Below are 24,220 nucleotides of genomic sequence, written 5' to 3'. Positions count from 1 at the left end.
TGTATATATGTATTTGTATTTTTGTAATTGCCCTAGGTTGACTGCTCACTGTTTCTTGTGTAATTCAGTTGCTTTTATTTCTGCTGTCTTGAGATTTAGTTAATGTTTATTAGATAATTGGGCTTTAGGATTGTATTTTTAATGATTTTTAACCTTGTTTCTGTACTTATATTTAATTTTGTGTAGTGGGTCACTAGTGGGCTCTTAGTTTAATTAATAACAAACAAACAAACAAACAGATCAGAACTGCAGGGCTAGATCAGTCTTTGGTTTGACTGAGCCGAGGTCCTACTTCTAAAAATTCAAATACCGTATAAAAATTATCATAGACTTTTATGCTTAAAGTGTCATAGCTTGCCACTGGTATTTTTATTGCTCCATTACAGTGGAGATTTATATCAGAAAAGATTCATTACCAGGACTTACTATTCAAGCCATTATTTTATTGCATCTGGCAAAGCACATAACATATAAAGCCATCTATTAAATAGCTGTATGAGGAGAGGCAAATATTACTTAATCCATTATTTTATAACACCTGACAGGAGCACATGACATATAAAGCCATTTATTAAATGACTTTAACAGCTCAATGGAAGAAAGCATCCTCCTTATTTAACTAATAATAATCTGCCACCAAACTGATTCTGACATAGTGACCCTTCATGTAGAAGTGGTCTGTGATTCCCTTCTTCTGGGTGCTGTGGGACTGCAGCTTGTCCAAAGATACCCAGGATTACTCTTCTCCCATGAGGCACTGTGGAGAATCAAACTCCCATTCTCTGGCTCTGCAGCCAGTACCCAACTCACTGAACTATCCAGCCAGCTTTCTGATTTAGGGAAATGACAGGTGGAATAAAGTATGTCTGCAAACATGGAAGTGTGAGTGAATTTGTCAATTTAATATTTTCAGAATAAAACTGTCTTCACTTAAAAAAATATTATTTGATTTGGTACTGAGTTTTGTGAAAGCTCTCAGATAAATTCATGTATGTAGGTCATGATTTGACTTGCAGCCAACATACCTGTGTAAAGTGAACTGATGTTCTATTCAAGACAAGCTAGTACTAGATTGGTAAATCACCCTTCATGAAAGATAACAAGGATTTAAAGGCATTTCCAAGCTATAATTCATCTACTGCCCGCATACAGCATCAACAATAAAAATACTTTTATATGAAAGAGGAAGTTATTAAAGAAATGACGGTTATCGGTGAACTGAATGCCTATTATGTGTATGCAAGTCAAATATGATTCAATCATGCATTAGCACCATTAGTAGAACACAGAGTCATTAATACACTGTTGTAGTTGAAGAGAAATTTTATAAAGATACACAGTAATGCATTTTGCAGCATAGGAAGTAAATGTGCCAAATTGTAGCCCTCTCTGTCTGTACAGCTGTATTTTAGCATCAAAAGTACTTATTTACAACAGGTTGGATTACATCTCTAACAATATTAAAACTTCCTAGATTCCAAGCTGATTACATAGATATAAAACAGCTCCTACATGGGAGAAGCAGAGGGCTTTGATGGGCTTTTATTATCTTCTGGCAATCTGTCACTCTAAGCAATCACTGCCCTGTAGCCAGTGCTTCAGTCTGTTTGAAAAGGAGGTCTATGAAACTGGCCTAGACACACCCTTATTGGCAAAGACCAGTTAAACAGAAAGCATCACTTACACAGTATTCTTCATTTACTAATCAGGCGGGAAACCACTGATTGTAGCTGACCATTTTTCACCACCTTGTACAACAATCAACTGATGCACTGAGCTGTGGTATATAACAAGCAGTAACGCTTTTTAGAGTCTCATTTAGCAACCTAGCATAAGAAGTTTCTGAAAGATCTGTCACAAACCACAAGATACTTTAATAAAAACTGCCTTTTCAGGCATAAAATAAAATTTTGAACTATGTATCATGTGATTACCGAGGAAAGATGCTATCAAATAGCCACGGCTTATTAGCGAAAAATTCAAATACCACTAACTTACAGAGCCCTGCTTTGAAAGCAATTTATGAAAGAGGTGAAACATTTACAAAGTTGTGGCCACTAACAACTGCTTTGCACTGATCAGATATTTCACACATGTGCTTGCAGTACTAGGTTTTCAAAAACCACATACAGTATTTAAAAGTACATGCAATTTATGTCATACATTTGACTATGGTATAAAAACAATGGATAACAAAGTGCAGTTAAAGGCTTCTGAAACTCATTTTGAAATACAACACTTATATATTTATATTAATTGAGGAATAAAATGGCAAGCACATGTTTTTGTCTGCATGCATTAACTCAGATCTGCAAAGTATACATTTTAAATGGATTATATTATACACAAAAATTCTTTAAGTTTTATTGAGTCAACAAAATGACTTAAAATTAATTCAAATAAAAATACTTTTGAACAGGAATTTAAAAATCCACACAGTTTTCATGGTTGGGCAATTCATCATTTAGGCAAGATTTGGTCCTCATTGTGCCGTAAGGGGTGGCGTAATCTGCATGTTTGGAGGCTGCATGGACCAGCCTTCTTGTTGATTCTGCAACAAACGGTAAAGCTGCTTCAGCTGAGAAACAATGTTGTCTTTAATATCCGGAGTAGAGATCTGGAGCCGCACGCTGCCACTATCAAAGGAGCGGGTAAAATCACCAGAGAACATCTCATAGATCATCCGAGCAACCACTGGAATTACCTGTTTCAAAATAAATTCCACATCATTAGTCCAAATGGGATTATCAGTTGCAACAAGCTCACCTGAAAAACTAGAAAAACTCAACTGTGAGGACAACCACCACCCAAAGCATTTCTCTCTCTTACTTAAAATTCCTGTTTCAATCATTGTATTTCTTGTCACAAGCTGAGTAAATGTAGTGATTTGCTGTTTGCTGTTCTTGCTGCCATGTGCCGCCAAGTCATTTGTGACTTATGATGACTCTATAAATCAATGACCTCTAAAAGCTACGCTCAGCTCTTGCAAATTAAACACTGTGATGCTCTTTATGGAGTCAACTGATTCCAAAGTTAGTCTTCCTCTTTTCCTATTGTTCACCACTTTTTGAGGTGTTGGTTTTTCTAGTGAGTCCTCCCTTCTCATGATACACCCAAAGCACAATAGCTTTGGTTTAGTAATTTTTGCTTCTAGTGACAAATCAGGCTTAATTTGATTTGGACCTACTTGTTTGTCTTTCTTGGGGTCCATGGTATCCATAAAATTATCCTCAAGCACTACCTTTCACATTTATCTTTCTTTTACCCCCCATACTTCGTTACTGTCCAGCTTTCACATACACCGTAATCAAAAATACTACAGTGTGACCTTTGTCTCCAGGAGCACATCTTTACTCTTAAAGATCTGTTTTATTTCCTTCATGGTGTATTTTCAGCAGATGGCACTTCATCTCTCATTTTGGACTGCTTTGGGAACAGGGTCTTTCACTTCATTTTCCAGTGATCCCATGACATACAGGCAACAGATCTTTACCCATGCCTACCCACACTTTTTTGGGACTCTGGCAGGGGCTCCAGTTATGTTTTAGTGCAGGTAGGATCACTCTGTTTTAGTTTTGTTTCTGGCATGTGTGACCATCAGTATTTAAACCAAAGCAGGAGTCAGCTTCTGGGATTTTCCCTTGCTTGGTGTTACTTTGTGCAGAGAGTAGTGAGAGTGGCAACTGTTTACTGTCAGGGAAGTGCATTCCACAGTCTGAAGCACATAGCAGTAGTCAATGTAACTAAAGCAGATGACTGGCCAAGGTCATGTAAAGTCAAGAAAGGTCATAGCTGGCACACTAATTGGAGTTGTGCAGTGGTACACCTTGTCTCCACTGCCATCTGTGAATCCAAGGACAGGGCGGAATCAGATTATGAACCTGTCTAATCGGGGGACCACAAGCTCTTCTTCTAGAGCAGTGGTTCTTAACCTTTGTTACTTGGATGCTTTTGAACTGCAACTCCCAGAAACCCCAGTCAGGACAGCTGGTGGTGAAGGCTTCTGGGAGTTGCAGTCCAAAACTCCTGAGTAACCCAAGGTTAAGAACCAGTGTTCTAGAGCATCTTCAATCCCAATCCTTCAGCCTGACCTTCTATTGGCCAGGAGCATTCCATCTTGCCAAGTTTTAACTTCAACTTTTCACCCTCAGTCAGGACCCTCATTATCCAGGGTCCTGACAGATCTCTTTTCATCCTCATCCAGTGTCCAAGTTAGATGCCAGGAAGCAAAAGAACTGGATGCCATCAGAGTACTAGTGGCACCACAATCTGGAGCTTCAAATGAGCTCTCCCAGCAGCTTCATATATATATATATAACTAACACAGAGGACAGGGACAAGCCCTGAGGGATGCCATATGCCAAACACCATGGTTCTGAAGAAGCTCCCTGCCACCACCTTTTGAGAACACCCTGACAAGAACAGAATCACAGCAATACAATGCCCTGCCCTCAGACCCCATCCAGCCAGGCAATCCAATAGGATATTGTGGTCACTGGCACCTGACACCTATAAGAGGTCAGGGAGTGCTAATAAGGTTGAAATCTCCTTATTCTTTTCCTGGTGCCGGAAATGGTCCACCAAGTTTACCAAAGTAGTCTAAGCCCCATACCCCAGCCAAAAATCAAACTGAAATGTGTCCACATAATTAGTGTCAACCAGGAATATACAGAATTCTGTACAGTAGATTGCCAACAGCCAAGGGTCCAGGGCTATGCACAGTAGTTCTTTTTTACTATTTCATGACTGATGGAAGCAAATGCATGCAAATTGTCTCATTTATAGAGGGCAATGAATTTAGCTTTTTCACATTTAGTCATTTTAAACTCCAAACTGACATACAATTATGCACTATGATGAGCAGGTTCTCTATATGGGATTCAGGAATTGTTCTCACATTGAATACAGTTAACATCTCTTTTGAAGTTCCTGTTTTAATGTTGGTGTTTTGTTTCATTAGTTTACCTGAACAACAATGAGTTTTCTCTCTCTTGATTTTCCATCTGGCCATTCTTCCCCAAAACAGAAGTAGATTTCATATGGTGGATGTTTTCCAATCTGTCCTTTCTGATGAGCTATCAGTTCTAAATGGATGGAAAAACAATACGTGCTTATGTAGGGTGAAATACACATGCTTCTGACTTTTCATTTCAACATCCATTCTCAGTTTGTTCTAGAATTCTCCCACATACTTTCTTTTCCCCTTTCCCATAACCCTTCTGCCCAGAGTTGGAACAAACAATATTACGTGCTACTTCTTACTATTATTGTTTAGCCCTGTACTGGATCAATACTACAAAAAGCCAGAGCTTTCATAACATGCAGCTATTCAGTTACACCTGCATCAGCTAGTGACTACTGAGATCTATTTGGGACACAAGAAAGATGTGGTGAGAAAAATTAGCTAAAACGGAGCATAGCAATGTTTAACAACATCCATTCACCAATGCTATATACTTTATTGACCCAACAAATTGCACCCAAACCACAGCTTACAAGACACTGCTAATACAGCTACAGCTCTAGTTCACATCAACTATATCAGATTTCATCCAAACAGTGATTTAAAAAACACAATATTGACTACTCAGTAATGATGTTGATCTTAGAATACTAGTTACTCACCACTCAAGAATGTCTCTAAACAGAAGAGTTTGACTTTCTTTTGTCTTTCAATCAAGTTTGGTGTGGTATCTGAAGGGGCACAGGGTCCAGACCAATACACTTTGCACTGGCAAAGCCTGATAGCATAAATAGCATGACCACTGACTTCCAGGATCAGCCCTCTGTCCATGACATCAAGCAGTCGGCTTGTGAAGAGCTTTTGCTTTTCATTGGTGATATGTTCTGGACCTGGAAACTTTACTTGCTCCAAATTAATGGGACCAAAAAGTTCTTCTTGATCTGGCATGGGACCTAGCTCTCCATAAAAAAGTCTGCAGCCCTGGGGATTGCTCACAGTCGTTGTCTGCCCAAATTCTTTGCCCCGATATTCAAACTTGATTTCAAGGTCTGTCACTTGATTCAAAGGATAGTGTTATTAGAAGAGCAGACATTGCAACATAACTAGGAAATCTTAGATTTACTCTCACTTCATCTTCAAGGTGAACAAAATCTGCACAGGCACAGTACAGAGCTGTTAATCCTATTTACAAGGCGGGTTGGGAGGAATTACTAAGGAAACCAGATGCCAATTTATTAGGGTTAATTGTCTTACTAGGTAGTAGTCAACAGCAAGAGCAACAACTTTTCAACTGAGCTTTTATGGACAGCTTGCTCTTCACATGAATGTAGTACATTTCATTTGAACCAACCACACAAGGCGACATGTTTGATCAGAACTACCTCTATGATTAACACAAACTGCAATGCTCTCACTGTCCAAAACTCAGCATCATTTCCAACTGAAGCTTTTTTATTTACAGGTTGTCACCAATGCTTCTATAATATTTTCAAATACAAATTATTTCCAATATCACACCAGAAAACTTCAGGGGAAATTGCTGTATGTTCTAGTTTACTCACAGTACTTTTCTGCACAAACAAACCCCAACAGGCAATGCACAGTATTCTGCTCTGTTTGATTTAGTGACCTATGCATAGAAAGGAAACTTACTTGGAAGAGAGCTAATCCAGAGTTCTGGAGAGCTGAACATCTCAGGTGGCAAAGTTGGAAGTGCAGGAGGCATAGGCATCTCTATATCTGTCGGCTCATTCTTTGGCCACACAGCTTCAGGGCTGCAGGTCTCCACACTAGAGGGTGCCATTGGAGAGTCTGGGCAGAATAAATGTATTGCAGAGGTTTTTAAACTCTTCATGCTGACATTTTAAGAAATGTCCATAGATGTTTGTATCATGTACAGCAAAACATATTACTCTTAATTACCAGTACAGAAACTATGCCAGTGGTTCCCAAGCTTGGGTGAACCAAGTGTTCCTGGACTGCAACTCCCAGAAACCCCAAGCAGCACAGGTAGTGGTGAAGGCTTCTGGGAGTTTTAGTCCAAGAACACCTGGGTCACCCAAGGTTGGGAACCACTGATCTATGTCAACCTGCCCCAAGTTGGGATCCTTCCGGCATACTGGACTATAACTCCCATCATCTACTGCCAGAATGGCCATGTATAGGTCTAATCCTACACATCTGGAGCCTGAGGAAGCTCAGAGTACAAGATATGATGGTGCCTGACTCAGAACAGTGAACTGTGTGCCTTCCCAAAAGATCAAGGTACCTAGTATCCTAAGACACAATAAGAACCCTTAGAAGTCCAAACTGGGAAAAGGAATGATAATTGATTTATAAATTTCTATTATACCTTTCTGAACCAAATATATTCAATGATTTAGGCCTGACAATCCCTCTTGAGAAAGGATAGTATCTTGCAAGTAGTTGCCAAATGTTGGGGAGAAAACATATTCATAAACAAAGCGTGTTGTGAGTGCCTGCAGTTTTCTCCAAAATGATTCATACATTACCACCAATATGTCTCAACCTGACCTAAAATGTATTTGAAAAAGAACAGTTTATAGTCCCTTTGCAAACTCATCTACAGAAGACTCTTATATGAATGTTAATCAGCAAAGTAACCAACCCAGCAGTAACATTAGATTCCCATTATGATGATGAGTATTAAATATAAGTCAGATTATTCAATTGTAAGAAAAACATTTAAAAGGATACATAATCAAAATATAACTTTTAAATAAAGTTTGGTTCATGGAAAATTAAGGCAGAAGTGTCTGGAGAGATAATGTTACAGTTAAAACTTGCTAAACCTGAAACTAGCTCCAGAATATGCCATGGAGTAGTTTTAAAGCTGTCCCATCATTACAAACTACACATTGGTTTGTGTCTCTGCTCTTGCTGAAGTGTGAGAATTTTCCCTTTTATTAGAGTACTATCTAAGTGACTGATACAATGACTTGTAAAGTGCGGTCAAGCTGCTGCTGCTATTGACTCTATAGGGGCATAATCTTCCATTGGTTTACCTAGAATAGGAGCAATAGAACCAACAGGGAGTATGTCTATTGATCCCACTCCTTTCTCAGCCCAGGTGCTGCCTAAACTAGACTGTTGCCCTAAGTGCTGAAGGAAGTGTCAGCTGCCAATCCAGTCTAGTTCTATTTTGGCACTGGGAATGTACCATCTTGTCCTCTGCTACAGGCAGAAAAATGTCGGGGGCCTACCCTAGCTATTGCACAATCTCACCATTAAACTTCCAACTTCATAACAAAATATGAACCGTGAATAAGGTAGGGTGAGTCAGCGGCCAGGAAGAACAATGAAAGAATTCTGTTCAAACTAAACAGTGGTGCCTTGACTTACAAACGTCCCAACCTACGAACATTTTGAGTTACAAACAGCTCCATTCGCAAAATTCTGCTTTGACTTTCAGACGGAGCTTTGACTTATGAACAGAACAAAAATGCAGGGAAGGCGAGAAATTTGAACTTTCAGTTAACCGTTGGCCAGTGAAGAGGTTGCTTGTCTGCTACCTCACTCACCCCAGTGGTTAGAGAGTGTGGATACAGAGAGATTTCAAACTGCATACTGCCTGGTACTGTACTGTACGAACTGAATATTTTTTTTTGGATTTTTGGCTTTCGTTTTTAAAACAGAGAGACTGCCTGTTCTGGGCGAGTACACTGTATTTACTGTACAGTGGTTTTGCAGCTTGGGGTTGAGCTAGATGGCTAGGTGGAGTTATATTTCCTTGCTGGCTGTTGGTTTTAAAATCAGAAAACTGTTTGCAAAGCTCTGTCTGGCTGTTGGCCTCTAAAATGCAATTTAGTCTTTTAGTTGCTTGGTTTAAAATGTGTTGTTGTAAAATGTGTGGCTTTAAAATGAGTAGGTTTAGCATGTGTGGGTTTAAAATGTGTTTTAGACTCTAAACTCTCTCCCCCCCCCCATTGTCTTCTCTCTCTCTGTCTTCTCTCTTTTTGTTCTTAAAAGCACAAACCTTTGTATGATGGGTCTCTGTGCCCCAGTGATGACCTTCTTTCTTACCTCTTTTCCCCATTGTTCCCTCTCTCCCTCCCTCCTTTCCTGCCCTTTTTTTAAATCTAAATTCATCTTAGGTTAAAAGATGAAAAATCCCCCCCCCTAGTGGTAGAGGACGGATTAACCGGTTTTGCATGAGTTTCTATGGGAACTAATACTTCGACTTACAAACCGTGCCCTGACATAAGAACAAAAAACAGCCGGAACGGATTAATCAGGTTTCAGTGCATTCCTATGGGAAATGCTGATTTGACTTACGAACATTTTGACTTATGAACATCTTCTGGGACGGATTAAGTTCGTAAGTCAAGGCACTACTGTTGCTCAAAAGAGTGTACTACTTCAAATGTAGAGCCATCTTTGGCTATTTTCTTAAAACACACAGACAGACACACAAACCAACAAACCTGATGAACTGCTAGCTAACTGTATTCAGACAGAAATGGCAGTTTTCTGAAAGAATGTATCAAAATATTCCTTGAGATGGCTTTAACAAAAGAAAGAACTGCTTTACATATAGTTTTAAATTCAGTGCATACTCTGCCATATTAAATCTACCAACCATTGATGTTAAGAAAAGGAAATGTGTCTTGTATAGGGACATGTGGGACATGCTGAGACTGGTTTATTTCATCGTCGTCGTCATCATCATCAAGCTCATTATCCTTTTCGTCCCATGGAGCTGAACCTGTAGAGCCTGTAGGAAAGGCATCAGTTGGACAATTAGCAAGTTATATGGGACTTTATCAATAGAAAAAGAAATAAGGTTGTCATTTATGTGAACCACAGAAGAGATGCACGGAATCATTCCTTTTAGCAGCATGGTTTATAACACAATCATCATTTTTGCAGGGTGGGAGAGGTATTTGCAGTACTGTTTAGCCTCCTTCAAAGCTCCAGAAGCAGCATAACAAATCTAGGGCTCAATCCTTTTTGCACTCCTTTGCCTTACCTAAACTTCCCTTCATGTCAATTAAGCTGCACTGAGAACAATCTGGTATGCTCACTTTTAGCTGAGGAACTCAAAAGGATCCACTGACAGCAAGTCAGTTGCATTCAGCAGAGCAATTCTTAAGACATGTCTCTATGTATCTTACCTGGATTAATGATTGCTCCCTGGGACTGTGGGATATCACACACTTCATAAATCTTAATGGGATTCATTGGCACCTCTTTGGTACCATCATAAATGAGGTTGAATTCCCGGCTTTTATTGAGTGCACACCGGAGCTGGGCTTTCCATTTTGCAGGGTCAGGATCATCAACTCCTTCCTGGTATTTTCCTGTTTCCACAGCCCAAGCCTGGGAGCAAAGTACATCATGCTCAGTTGAACAATGTCATTCGGCCAGCTTCTGTTGAATCATATTGCTAAACAAACTCACCATCAGCCACATGCACCTATGCAATAAAAGTTTTGCAGTAGCAAGCCAGTCATTGCTGCTAATGCCCTTTCCCTTTGCAACACATACATACAATAAAGCATAAAGCTAAATGTCTCTCAATTTTTCCTGTTAACACAGACAGCTTTTGAAACTTGCAATAAAGTAGCAGTTTTCTTTATGCATTACCTCCAAGAGTTCTTGTCTTCTTAGAGAATATTTTTAGATACTTCTGTGTATAATGGTTTCTATATCAATATAAACAGAAAGCTCTACTTTGGTAAACAAGACAGAGAACGTACTGTGCAATAATAGACAGTGAATATTCCTTTGGGAGGGAAGAAGTACCTGCTAGTTATTTGAACACAATAGTGAGCTTTCCACAATGTGGACATGCTATCTTTGTTTTGTTGTTCAAGGCACATGCTTCTCTTTTTCAGGACTTTGGGCTCTTGACTTGGCTAAATAATACTAGAGATAGCATGTCCACAGTTACATCCATACAGAGAACAATGGTTTCAATTCAGTGAACAAACCTCCCAAAAGAGATTAAATGCCAAGGCTTCAGAGATACTATGAAGTGTCTTGTTTTATATAAGGTGGGAAACAAGTCTGTACTCTACTCTCCTCCTAACACAGAAGAAGTTAGCAAGGCACCTACTCTTGATAGATAGGTACCTCAAGATTAATGAAAATCTCCAACACTGATGGAAGATGGGTGATATTAAGGTAACTGGGAATACTGTCATTTAATGAGGTAATGATTTCAGAGAATGGAATTCTATTTAGTATGACACTTTTGGAAGTACTGGGTGTGTGCTTCCCAGTACAAATCACACAAAGAGGAACAAACCACACCCTTATGGTAAATCTATGGTAAAGTACACCTCTACCTCCCTTCACTAGGACCATGGCTGCTCTACAAATACACCTGAAGAATTTTTAATCTCATGGAGCTAAAGTACTAGATGCTAATGTATAATTAAATACATGTTTGACAAATGCCAATTAAGAACCAACAGCAGGGGGCACAGTAGCAATCTTCATGGGGCCAAATGCAAAAAATATCACAAAACACAGCCTCAGCTACTGCATGTCACTTTTAGTAGTTTGGGGATTTTTTTTTTTTTTACAATTTCCCGAGGAATACAGATGAGTGTTCTTCCTCCATCCCCCAATCTCACCAGTTAAAATCCCCCCTCTACCAAATACGCCACACTGCTCTGAGAGTGGAATTGCTTTCTTCAGCTACCTTAAAAATGGTGTTCTCCTCCTCATGTTGAGGGCTGTGTCGAGTTGCATGCTTCCAAGGGATCTGAAACTGTTTTGTTTCTCTGTTAAGCCAAACAAGGCCTGGATACATGCCACTGTCGACCTGAGCCACTAGCCAGGGTTTCAATCGAACTCTACGAGGATGTAATGCCATTATCTGGAGAGAGAAAACACACAGGCATATAGCAAACAAATCACTATGAGTTTGCAGGGACTTTTGTTTTCTGGTGAATAAGGCAATAAAAACCAATGCTGGTTACCTTAAACAATGATGTCAGGACTTTCAATTTCTTTGACAATATATAAAAAAAATCAACTGATATTTAAATGAACTGAACAAAGATGGGCACAGCTCCAAAATGTAAACAAAAGCTCAAATGTGAAGTCACAAAATTTCCAATAGCTCTCACAATTTTTTTTAGTATATTGACACGGGATAGATCAGCTGCAAAAACTGTCCAAATTGTTATGGAACAGCTTTTTTATTTTCAAACACTAAAACCAGAGACTACACATGATAACGCAAAGAGGTCTCTACCAAAATCGAACAGCTATGTGTCAACTTTCTTTTTTCCTCTCTGTAATTTACAGTACAGTGCATGTTCCTGGCCAATATCACCTTTCTCACATCTCCTCTGGCAAGCAAAACAAACATCTTCCAAAGTACCCAGAAACCAGGGATGGAGACTTGAGCGGTGATACTCACTATCAATTCACACTTAAGTCACACCAGTGACTCAGCTCAGATTTCAATTGTTCCCCCCCCCCCATGACTTGGACTCAACTTACAACTTAGAACTCACCCACTCTCCCTTTTTTTCTGTGGAAAAGCTTGTTTTTAATAGGAACTTGGAGCTTGGGATTAGGGACTTGGCACCAAAGACTCAGACTTGGGACTTGGACCCAAAGACTTGCCAACATCCCTGCCAGAAACTGCTGGGACTGAATCTGGAATCTTTGTGGGTGCAAATAACAAAGATGATAAGAAGTCACTGAGACAAACATCAGTAAGAAGCAATCCTCCTTCAGTTCCTTAAATCTACCAGCTGCATATTCCAGTGATCAGGAGAAGGAGAAGGTTCAGCAGTCATAATTCTCCCCATTCCTCACTTTCATTGTTTTCCAGCTGATGTGGTTGGCTGTAACCACAACCACCAATGGAATAGTGCTGCTGTACACCTAGAAGCTAATACTGTAACTCTATCAATTGAAGAGGGCAAGGGAAGGTATTGCAGAGAAGCAGACACCAGGATCCCTTTGGAAAACAGCCATGTACCAGAACATGACAGAACTTTTTGATCCAGAAGGGAGGAGCTTGGGAAAGGTTTTGTTTTGTTTTGTTTTGTTGGTTTTTTTGGAACTATAACTCCACATTCTGGCGGTGGGGGGAGTGTTTGCAATTTGTTTTCTACAGTAATAAAATGAGATGTGCAGAGCAAAGCCAGTAACATTCAAACTATGAACAATTCTTTTCCCCCCTCTTTTTTAATTAACTATTACCAAACAACTATATAATACAACAACAGGGAAAGGGAAACAATGGGATTAACAAAACATATACTGTACACAGAGGTGTATTAGCTTTCATACAATATCTAAAAAGCTCTTGACTTCATGACTGTGATGTGATACTCTCTAATACATTCTCTACTCATATCTGTTTCTGGGCCCATGCAATATATATATATAAATCTTTAAGGTGCCACTATACTGTTGCTTTTGCTGCAAAAGACTAATATAGCTACCCCTCTGGAGACAGTTAAGATTGCTGGCTCAGATGGACGCTACTGCAGTGATAGGCAAAATCCATGGGAGATCAGCTAAGTCTCCTAGAATACTCTGCCTCTCACCTTTTAGTCAAGGTGGACATCCTTAAATAAAAAACTTTCAACAGTGAGCACCTGAACAAGAACTCATCAAGAGGTCCAACTGTAATGTTTTTTTTTCCACATTGACTCCTAAAAATCAGTATTTTAGAACATGTCTATTTAGAACACAATATCAAATAAATACACAGATGGTTTCTGACACTTAAAGGGTTAAATCAAATTAACAGCACAATTATTTCAAAGTGTAGGAGAGGCTGTCAGAGTTATAGTTCATACTACTAACTGTGGTGGGTGTATCCTTTTTTTAGAGATGGAAAATTATAAATTGAAAAATTGAATTGATTCCCAGTTGTTGACAATGGTCAAAATCCTGTTGGTGCAGCTCTGTGTGCACAAAAGGCTTTCATCACTACTTAGAAGTTTCCAAAAATAACCCTCAAGATTCTGAGGATCTCCAGAGATCCCTTTCATCTTGCAGAAGCTTTAAGGGGCCTTGGGCAAAGAGGGCACTTCAATGTCTAAAAATCTCCCCCACCAGCATTGAGACCAACAGCACTGATTTTGGGACATTAAAAACCTCTCTTGTGTTTCCTGAGGATTCTAAAGGCTTCTGCAAGACAAACAGGATTACTAGGAAATCTCACAAGGGGAACAGTGTCAGAAACATTAGCAATTAAAGGCTGATAAAAGGCTAGGCTGATGACATCAACAACTTTGTGCACCTGAAGGATTTCAGCCTGTTTCAAGGGGGAAATGCAAATTTATTACATAAGCAGCTGATCTTAATTTTCTGCTTAGCTGGCAGTCTGGTTATTGCAGTCCATTGGAAGGGCATGATAATTTCGTATCAATATATCAAAATTTGGGATGTAAGGAAAAACTAACTGCTCAAGTCGGAGCTCTGCAAGGAAGTGGCAATAGAAACAGTTTTATAAAACTATAAACTGAAATGAAAAATTAACCTCTCCTGCACCACACACTAATATATGGATCTACATGGAAAAATCCTTTTATCTCATCCTGTAGGTTTGTTATTTTATGAATTGAAAGTTGTGTATATTTTGATGACAGACAGACAGACAGATAGATGAGCAAGTATATCAGGCAGTATCCAAAGAAAGAAAACAAGAAAAGAGACAAAAACACATAGTACTTTAAAAACTATTATATTTTAGTGTGAACTTTCATGGACAAATCCACTTCACTGGACATATGGGGGAAAATGAAATCCTAGATGAAATACTAAACATTCTAAATATTTATTGGCTCTAAGAGGCATGGGCGTGTGGTTACATCTCATATGCAGTAATGCACCAAACAGAGGCCATAAATTCCTCCATGTGAGATGTAACCACACAGCCAAGACTCTTAAAGCCAATAAATATTTAGCATGTGAATTTGGTATTTCAGTCAATATTTCATCCCTCCCCATATGTCTAAAGAAGTGGACTTGTGCACAAAAGCTCACATTAAAATATAATCATCTTTAAGTTGCCACTTGTTTTGTTCTGTTTCTTCGGCTTTTGCCTGATATGCTATGAATTAATAACCTACAAAGGTCCAATCATTAACAGACCTGCTCAGGTCTTGCAAACATAACTGCCTTAGGCAGAAATATTTCTTCACTCTATATTATATATTATGCTATTTATCTTTGTTTACATGTACATGCCATCTCCCATCCAATGTTTAGTATTACCACCACCATACTGGTTAAAGACAAATTTGGGGTGCACACAATTCATACAAAAATGGATGAAGTCTCATGCACTGTGAAATCCCAAAATGAAGCCTTCAATCAAAGGCAATTAAACATCTGAAATCTAATCCAAGACATCTTAAATCTAATCTAAGAAAGTTTACAATTATGACAAAATGTAGGGGTGGGTGGGGGCGACAGGCACATTGGCATGAGGTTGCCCTCAAAGGCCTCTGCAAAGAGCATCATCTTCAGCAACCTCTTAAGTCAGTGAGGAGGTTAGGCACAGCTCAATTGGGAACCGACTTCCAAAAGGCTGGTACCACAGCGGAGAAGGCCTGACTTCTAGATGTCTTCTTTGGCCTCCCTTGGTGCGGCAACCTGTAGAAGCATGGCCTGGGAGGATATGGTGGCGCAGAGCACTATTCATGGGGACAGGTGCTCCAAGAAGTAACAGCATCCCAAACTATAGAGGGCTTTATAGGTAAGCACCAAAACCTTGAACTTTACCCAGGGTGGCACAGTTAACCAGTGCAGGCAGGCCAAGACTGGGGAAATGTGGTCAAATTTACTCACACCCATCATCTGTTTGACATGGGATCCAAATTTCTAATTAAAAGTAACAAACAGTAGGATATGTCTGTCACAATGAACTTAATTCCCAGTTTAATGGGTGTACTCTTAAGTGTGACTACCACTATATCCAGTCCAGCAACAAGGCCAGGGCAGCAATTTATCAGGAGCAGGGACCAGAAGATATAGACAAAGAGGAATGCTGTTTATTTTTCCATGACATAGGCCCAGTGCCTTTAATAAGAAGCAGAAATTCACCAGGTGCAGCATTTCCAAGAGAGAGAGAAAGGCAACTAAGGAAACTGTATCATCTGGAGTCTCTGAAAGAAAAGGTCACAACTCTTCTCCCAAGAGAAAAGTGATTCTGCCTATACAACTTTATCTGCTGAATACTAGTATGTAGTAATAAATAAGGTATGGAGAAAACACACAACGTACAGTACTTATCTTTTTTCTAATACTCGTATTTCTTACATTTATATTGTTATTATTATTAGATTTCTACTACTAACTTTTGACTGAAGTATTCAATGCCCACGTATGTTGTCATTCAGAGCACAAATGGAAACCATCATTTTAGAGCACCAATTAGAAGGAAAAACCCAACTTTATTTTGCCTGGTCCATTTATATTGCACCTTCCATGGCTCTCCTCCTCCCCATATCATCCTCACAATAACCCTATGAAGCAGGTCAGGTTAAGAGAGTATGATTGGCCCCAAGGTTACCAGGTGAGTTTTACAGGAACCTAAATCCAGGTCTCCTGAGTCCTAGTTCAACCCTAGAATCATTCTCCATCAGTGCTTCCCAACCTTGGGTAACCCAGGTGGTCTTGGACTGCAACTCCCAGAAGCCTTCACCACCAGCTGTACTGGCTAGATTTCTGGGAGTTGCAGTCCATGAAAACCTGTATTTAATGAAGGATACGAGCCAGAGATATACACTAAAGTGGCTACTTTCAGGTCATTAAGAGCAAATACCATTAAAGGAAGCCCTTACAATAAATCAAACTAAATCTAAGTCTTTAATGAGCCATAAGGAAAGTTGCTGCTCTAGGAATGGACATGATGGAACAAAATAAATGTTTGTAAATCCTGTCTGGCAAGCATTGTGGAGGACCTGCCATGAAAAGGGGCTTAATATCTCAGATTTAAAACTGGTTCATTTACTTGAGGGTAATTTGCATAATTTGTAGGGAGCCAAGAGATAAAAGGAACATTAGGCATGTTTGGCCTTGGAGTTCAAAACAAAGCAGGGCAAAGGCTAATAGAGTTTTGTCAAGAGAACAATCTTTTCCAACAATGCAAGAGGCGACTCTACCCATGGACATCACCAGATGGGCAATACCAAAATGAGATTGATTATATTCTCTGCAGCCAAAGATGGAGAAGCTCTATACAGTCAGCAAGAACTGGAGCTGATTGTGGCTCTGATCATCAGCTTCTGATAGCAAAACTCAAGCTTAAACTGAAGATAGTAGGAAAAACCACTGGGCTAGTCAGGTATAATTTAAATCAAATCCTTTATGAATACACAATGGAAGTGAAGAACAGATTTAAGGAATTCAATTTGGTGGACAGAGTGCCTGAAGAACTAAGGATGGAGGCTCATAACATTGTACAGGAGACAGCAAGAAAAACCATTCCAAAGAAAAGAAAATGCAAGAAAGCAAAGTGGCTGTCCAAAAAGGCCTTACAAATAGCAGAGAAGAGAAGTGAAACAAAATGCAAGGGAGATAAGGGGAATTACAGAAAATTGAATATAGACTTTCAAAGAACAGCAAGGAGAAACAAGAGGGCCTTCTTAAACCAAAAGTGCAAAGAAACAGAGGAAAATAATAGAAAAGGTAAAACCAGAGATCTGTTCAAGAAAATTGGAGATACTGTATTAAAGGAACATTTTGTGCAAAAAGAGACATGATAAAGGACAAAAATGGTAGGGACCTAACAAAAGCAGAAAACATCAAGAAGAGGTGGCAAGAATACACAGAGGAATTATACCTGAAAGATCTCGATGTCCCAGACAACCCAGATAGTGTGGCTGCTGACCTTGAGCCAGACATCCTGGAGAGTGAAGTCTAATTGGCCTTAGAAAGCTTGGCTAACAACAAGGCCAGTGGAGGTGATGGCATTCCAGTTGAACTATTTAAAATCTTAAAAGATGACGCTGTTAAGGTGCTACACTCAATATGCCAACAAGTTTGGAAAACTCAGCGAGAACTCCCAGAAGTACAAGCTGGATTTTGAAGAGACAGAGGAACTAGAGATCAACATGCTAACATGCGCTGGATTATGGAGAAAGCCAGAGAGTTCCAGAGAAACATCTACTTCTGCTTCACTGACTATACAAAAGCCTTTGACTGTGTGGACCACAGCAAACTATGGCAAGTTCTATGGGAGTGCCTGACCACCTTATCTTTCTCCTGAGAAATCTATATGTGGGACAAGAAGGAACAGTTAGAACTGGATATGGAACAACTGATTGGTTCAAAATTGGGAAAGGAGTACGACAAGGCTGTACATTGTCTCTGTGCTTATTTAACTTATATGCAGAATACATCATGTGAAAGGCCTGACTGGATGAATCCCAAGCAGGAATTAAGACTGCCAGAAGAAATACCAACAGCCTCTGATATGCAGATGATACCACTCAGATGGCAGAACGTGAGGAGGAATTAAAGAACCTCTTAATGAAGGTGAAAAAGGAGAGCACAAAAATGGTCTGAAGCTCAAGATAAAAAAAAAAACCCCTAAGATCATGACCTCCTGGCAAATCGAAGGGGAAGATATGGAGGCAGTAACAGATTTTACTTTCTTGGGCTCCATGATCATTGCAAATGGTGACAGCAGCCATGAAGTTAAAATACCCCTGCTTCTTGGGAGGAAAGCGATGACAAACCTAGACAGCATCTTAAAAAGTAGAGACATCACCTTGCTGACAAATGTCAGCATAGTCAAAGCTATGGTTTTTCCAGAAACAATGTATGGAAGTGGGAGCTGGACCATAAAGAAGGCTGACCGCCGAAGAATTGATGCTTTTGAATTGTGGTGCTGGAGGAGACTCTTGAGAGTCCTCTGGACTGCAAGGAGATCAAAACTATTAGTTCTGAAGGAGATCAACCCGAGTGTTCACTGGAAGGACAGATCCTTCAATACTTTGATCATCTCTTGCGAAGAGAAATCTCTCTGGAAAAGACCCTAATGTTGGGAAAGAGTGAAGGCTTTTATTCTATTATAATTGTATACATGTTCCTTTTAGCCGCTCAGAGTGGTATAGATTTACCAGATGAGCGGGATATAAATCAAATAAATAAATAAATAAATAAATGAAGGCAAGAGGAGAAGGGAACAACAGAGGACGAGATGGTTGGACAATGTCACCGAAGCTACCAACATGAATTTGACCAAACTCCAGGAGGCAGTGGAAGACAGGAGGGCCTGGCGTGCATGGGTCATGGGGTCACGAGAGTAAGACAGGACTTGAGGACTAAATAACAAATCCGCATAATAAAGCTAATCTAATTTAACCAACCTGAATCAAACATCATTATAAAGGATTAAACTTATTTCAAAGAGAAGACAAATAGGCTAAGGCACTAGCATCTCTTCCACTACTTTTAAAGAATACCCTAGTTCAGCATTCTTCAACCTAATGCTTTGCAGGCTGGGAAAGAATTCATTGGAGACTTCTCAATTCTACCCCAATAAACCAGGTAGTGGCTCAGCCCTCAGAACTGCAGAGGGTGGCTGGGGGTTCTGACAGGAACGTTCAACATAACCTGGAGGCATAAAGATTTCCACTTCTTCTCTAGTTGCATGTTCAATTCCCAATCAAGCCTAGCTACAGTAGCTCACAACAGATTATTTCCATACTGTAGAGATCATAGCTTAGTGGGAAGGGAACTCAAGCAAAAGATTCTTGAGTTCAGGCTCTAGCATTGCCAGTTAGGACCAAGAAAAATTCACTTAAAAGGGTTAGATAAGGTTGAAATCAGTACAGCAATAAATTGCCTTACTCATACACCTCTCCTTCCTTTGCACCTTAAGTTGCACCCAAGTTACCTTGAAACAAAAACTCCCCAGTTTTAAGGCCAAGAAAAATCCCCATTAGTGACTTCATGTTTGCACAACTATAACTTCCACAGAACGGTGTGACTTACGTCTGAGTAAACATGCAAAAATCATTGTCCATTTTTCCTCCCCCGCATTGCTTTAAAATATTACAAGGCGTGTTTCTTTCTCCGAAATAAACAATAACAGTGCTGAGCAAGGCCAAGCGTTCATTCGGAGCAGGAACTAAACTTTACACCATCAAAGCCACGGCCTAGGTAGAAGAAAAGCCCCCTCCCTCCCTCCCTCCGTGGCATCCTTAGCCTCGGCCCCTGAGAGCAGAACTCCGGAGTGAAGAATCAGACACAAGATCTTGGGAGAGAAAGTGAGAAAAAAAAACCATCAAAGGGCAGGGGGAAAGAAACTTTAATCCCACGCAAAACTCCCAAATGAACACACATCTAAGAAGCGGGGGGGGGGGGACACGGGGGGAAAGTCCACAAGAAGGCGCGCTTAAGGGGACCACCCGTGGGGATGAATGCTCTTTCTCTTGAGAAGGTGAGGGGGGGAACGAGGAAAGGACTCCAAACTCGGGAAAAGTTACTTCTTTGAATTACTTTTCCTAGAATTTTCCAGCCCACACGGCGTAATCAAAAGGAGTTTTTCTTCTAAAAGGAACACACGGTCCGGAAGGGCACCGGACGAGTAAAAACACGCGAGTCTAGGCAGGATTCGTGGAAGCCCATGGAGGGCCAACCACAGGCCTCCTCTGTCCTGGGGAAGCGACGGAAACTCCTCTAAGCCCTTATCCCGGTGACTCTGTGGCTCCACGCGGGTTAAGGGGGTCCCCTCCCCGCGCGCCGTTTCTCGCCCCCTTCCCCTCGGCACTCACCGCTCGGGTGCTCCTCGGACGGGCTCCTCGGCCGCCGCCGCCGTGGGTCTCCGCAGCTCGCTCCCCTCACCTGGGCCAGGTGGTGCGGCGGCTGCTGCCGGGCCCGCCCTCTCAAGGCTGCGTCGCGGAGAAAGGCGGCCTGGGAGCCCAAGGGGTGTGGACGGGAACCAGAGAGTGGGCGGGCCCGCAGGCGGCACAGGTAGCCAGAAAGAAGCCCGGGAAAAGCCTTTTAGGGGCTGAAAGGAAGAGCTTTCAAAGGCTTCGCTAGCTTGGGATTTTGAGGGTGTGTGTGAAGTGGAATGAAGAGGCGGCCCTTGGGGCATGTGCAGAGTGAATTTCTCTGTCCTTGGTACGGGCACGACAGCTAGAAGGATGTATGTCATAGACAGTGTCGGATTAGGACTGGGGACATCTGGGTTCAAATCTCAACTGGACGATAAAAATTAACGGGGGGGGGCAAGCGCTTGGCAATAGTGAACCTCTGTGACTATCGCACATCCCTTGACACCTCGTTAAGCGTCACCATCTCTCTTAAACGATGGCATGTAACAAGAAAAATACCTGCATCAACAGAAGGAGTATACCTGGACCTGCCGCCATCTGGGTTAAAAGATGTAGTATTACTTCTGAGAAAATTGGAACCAGATTCTGCCTTCTCCCCCACCCATTCCCCCAGCCATCATTTTAAGGCTGTGTAGGATGTTTGGGAGGCGGTGGAAGACAAGTGGCCTGGCGTGCTCTGGTCCATGGGGTCATGAAGAGTCGGACACGACTTAACGACTAAACAACAACAACTGGATGTTTGAAGCTAACTGTTTCAAAAAATCTCTCCACTCATTTTCCATGGGAAAGTGTTGGAGTTAGTACAACAGGTTTAACCAGTACGCCCCCTTGTACCCAGTTTACTCATGCTCTGCCTTGGGCGTTCAAAACCTGATTTGGATTTTTTAAAAAAAAAATCAGTACATCTTGAACTGAGAGCCAGAATCACTTTCTAACTTGGCTGCAAAATTATCCCGGGTTGGAGCGGGGACTTAATAGGGATGCTTGGAGGAACGCTGAGGCATTTAAAAAGATATTTCTGTTTACACACAAAACAGAAGAAAAGGGTTAACTTCCCCACAAATAAGTAGCATTTGCTTGGCAAGTGATAGCATCTGCATTTTAAATCTGCCTTCAGAAAAGAACGGTGTTTCACTCTCTCTTTATGTTTATCATTGGGAAAGAAAAACAAATCTCTCCCCAAAACACACCAGACCTCAGAGCAGCTGCTTAAAGGAACTTCCAGCAGTTACACCCCCTTCACTCTCATTCACATTCCTCTACCTCAGATGTAAAAGTAGCAGCCAGTCTGTCAGCTGGTCCCCAGTCAAGGAAAGCCTCAGCTTTTGGAGCCTATTCTTTCCCAAAAATTATTTTCTCTCTCTCTCTCTCTCTCTCTCTCTCTCCCCCCCCCTCCCGTCTCTCTTGTAGTAGCACATGGTATACTTTAATTATGAAATGCCTAAATAAGTATTTTCTTATGGCGACTATGAATGAGTGGTCTCTAAAATGTCCAGTCCTCAACTGCCCTGCTCAGCTCTTGTAAACTCAAGCCTCTGGGTTCCAGTGTCCCTTAATTCATACTTCTCAGTTTCTATATGCCAATTTTGTATGTTGTGCAGCACTGGACTTTCCTTTCAGCTCTGTGCACATCATCCACCAGACACCATTTCTGCTTTAATTTAGTTGCATCTTTATATTAGTTGTTGTTGTTTAGTCATTAAGTCGTATCCAATGGACCAGAGCACGCCAGGCCCTCCTGTCTTCCACTGCCTCCTGGAGTTTGGTCAAATTCATGTTGGTAGCTTCGGTGACACTGTCCAACCACCTCGTCCTCTGTTGTCCCCTTCTCTTTCCTTCACACTTTCCTAACATTCCAGGGAGTCTTCTCTTCTCATGAGATGGCCAAAGTATTGGACCTTCAGCTTCAGGATCTGTCCTTCCAGTGAGCACTCAGGGTTGATTTCCTTCAAAATGGATAGGTTTGTTCTCTTTGTAGTCCAGGGGACTCTCAAGAGTCTCCTCCAGCACCACAATTCAAAAGCATCAGTTCTTCGGCAGTCAGCCTTCTTTATGGTCCAGCTCTCACTTCCATACTTCCATTATATTATTACTTGTCCTTTACTGTTCCCCAGTCAGTGATTGAGTGCTCTCTGATCTTGGAGTCTCATCTTCCAGCACTTGTTTCATTTTGAACTGACTTGGAATCCAGACTTGTAATGGAGTCCTGATGGCATTGCTCTCAACTTCTCTGACACATACATTTTTTGCTCATTTCATATACATTATGAAGTAAGTTCTTGATTACAAAAGCTCATTCAACAATGAATGTCAGAGATAGCAACCCAAGAATATTGGAAATTACCATTTCCCAGCTTGGTGCTGATGTAGTAGTTGTATCCCTCAAATTGAAAAGGTCTCTCATTTTTTGGCTCTCCTGCTGACAGATCTTAGCCAGTGAAGCAATGTTTCTGGAAGATCCCTGAGCTCAGCAAGCAAGCAGAGGGGCTCTTAGCATAATATACTTCCATCTATTCCAAACTCTCTACAGTTGGTACATCTTTGATTTAGGACTGCATGATAAATCCTTTACTGTGGTCTAATTGCTTATCCCAGCTGGAGTAGTTTTCTTGAAACAATGATATTTACATAATTATTGACTTACTCTTTACCAATTCACTCAATGGGATGAACTGGGATTAGCAGTTGAATTTATGCCTTTGAGTATATTTGAAGGACTCTCTCCACCAGTTGTGAATATGCTCATGTTTTTAGGTGGTGTGGTCCAACATATGTTTTTAGATTGCAACTCTTATCACCCCCAACCAGCATGGCCAATGGCAAAGAATGATGAGAACTGCAGTGCAACAACATCTAGAATACTGTTTCCTGAACTTTTTCAAGTTGTGGCCCCTTTTTATAACAACCAAGTTCCCTGTAGACCCTCCCCCGTGCCACATTTACATTAAAAGGCAGTCTAATGGGGTAGATAAAACAATATTAAAATATTTTTCCCAGAATATGATTCTATCACAATCTAATAATACATAATTATGGGATGGCTGTAAATCTGCCTTTAAGAGATAAAATGTAATTAAAATGTCAACACACTTTGACTTTTACTTTTTTGATGGTGGAAACAACTCTCCTTTCATATGTTCTCTCCCCCCAAAAAGCCCTCTCAGTGAAGAGCCCTTCCTGTCAAGCCCAAATAAATGCTTCCCCCTATGGCCCCTAGTTCTCCTCCCTCCTTGCCCCTCTTGCCTTCCTCCTCCATGTCTCAGGTGGGGCCCAAAGGCATCTTCCTTCCCTGGTTTCCTCTCACTGTGCTGCCATCACTACACCTGGACAACCGCCATCTTGGACATCAACATTCCTGGCATACACCACACCCTTGCCTCATTCAGGCCTCTTTGACCCAGACTAACACTCAGGTTCTGGATGCAGAGGAGCAAAGAAAAACAAGTAGAGGAGATGGGGTGAT

General features: G+C 40.9%; 1 protein-coding gene across 1 annotated transcript; it reads right to left on the bottom strand.

Moving 5' to 3' along the window:
- Positions 1-1,305: 1,305 nt before the first annotated feature.
- IRF6 (interferon regulatory factor 6) lies at positions 1,306-20,890 on the bottom strand. Its single transcript, XM_020780635.3, has 8 exons — positions 20,695-20,890; positions 11,634-11,810; positions 10,099-10,303; positions 9,564-9,698; positions 6,617-6,775; positions 5,626-6,018; positions 4,966-5,084; positions 1,306-2,704 (listed from the first exon to the last, which is right to left on the bottom strand). Exons 2-8 carry the CDS (start codon positions 11,805-11,807, stop codon positions 2,483-2,485), a joined length of 1,407 nt encoding a protein of 468 aa, XP_020636294.1. The 5' UTR covers positions 11,808-11,810; positions 20,695-20,890; the 3' UTR covers positions 1,306-2,482.
- Between the last annotated feature and the right edge of the window lie 3,330 nt (positions 20,891-24,220).

This window comes from Pogona vitticeps, chromosome 4 (genome assembly GCF_051106095.1).
Source record: "Pogona vitticeps strain Pit_001003342236 chromosome 4, PviZW2.1, whole genome shotgun sequence".
NCBI classification, from domain to species: domain Eukaryota; kingdom Metazoa; phylum Chordata; class Lepidosauria; order Squamata; family Agamidae; genus Pogona; species Pogona vitticeps.
Note: the sequence above shows the minus strand (reverse complement) of the source record. Positions and strands in the feature narration are given on the sequence as shown.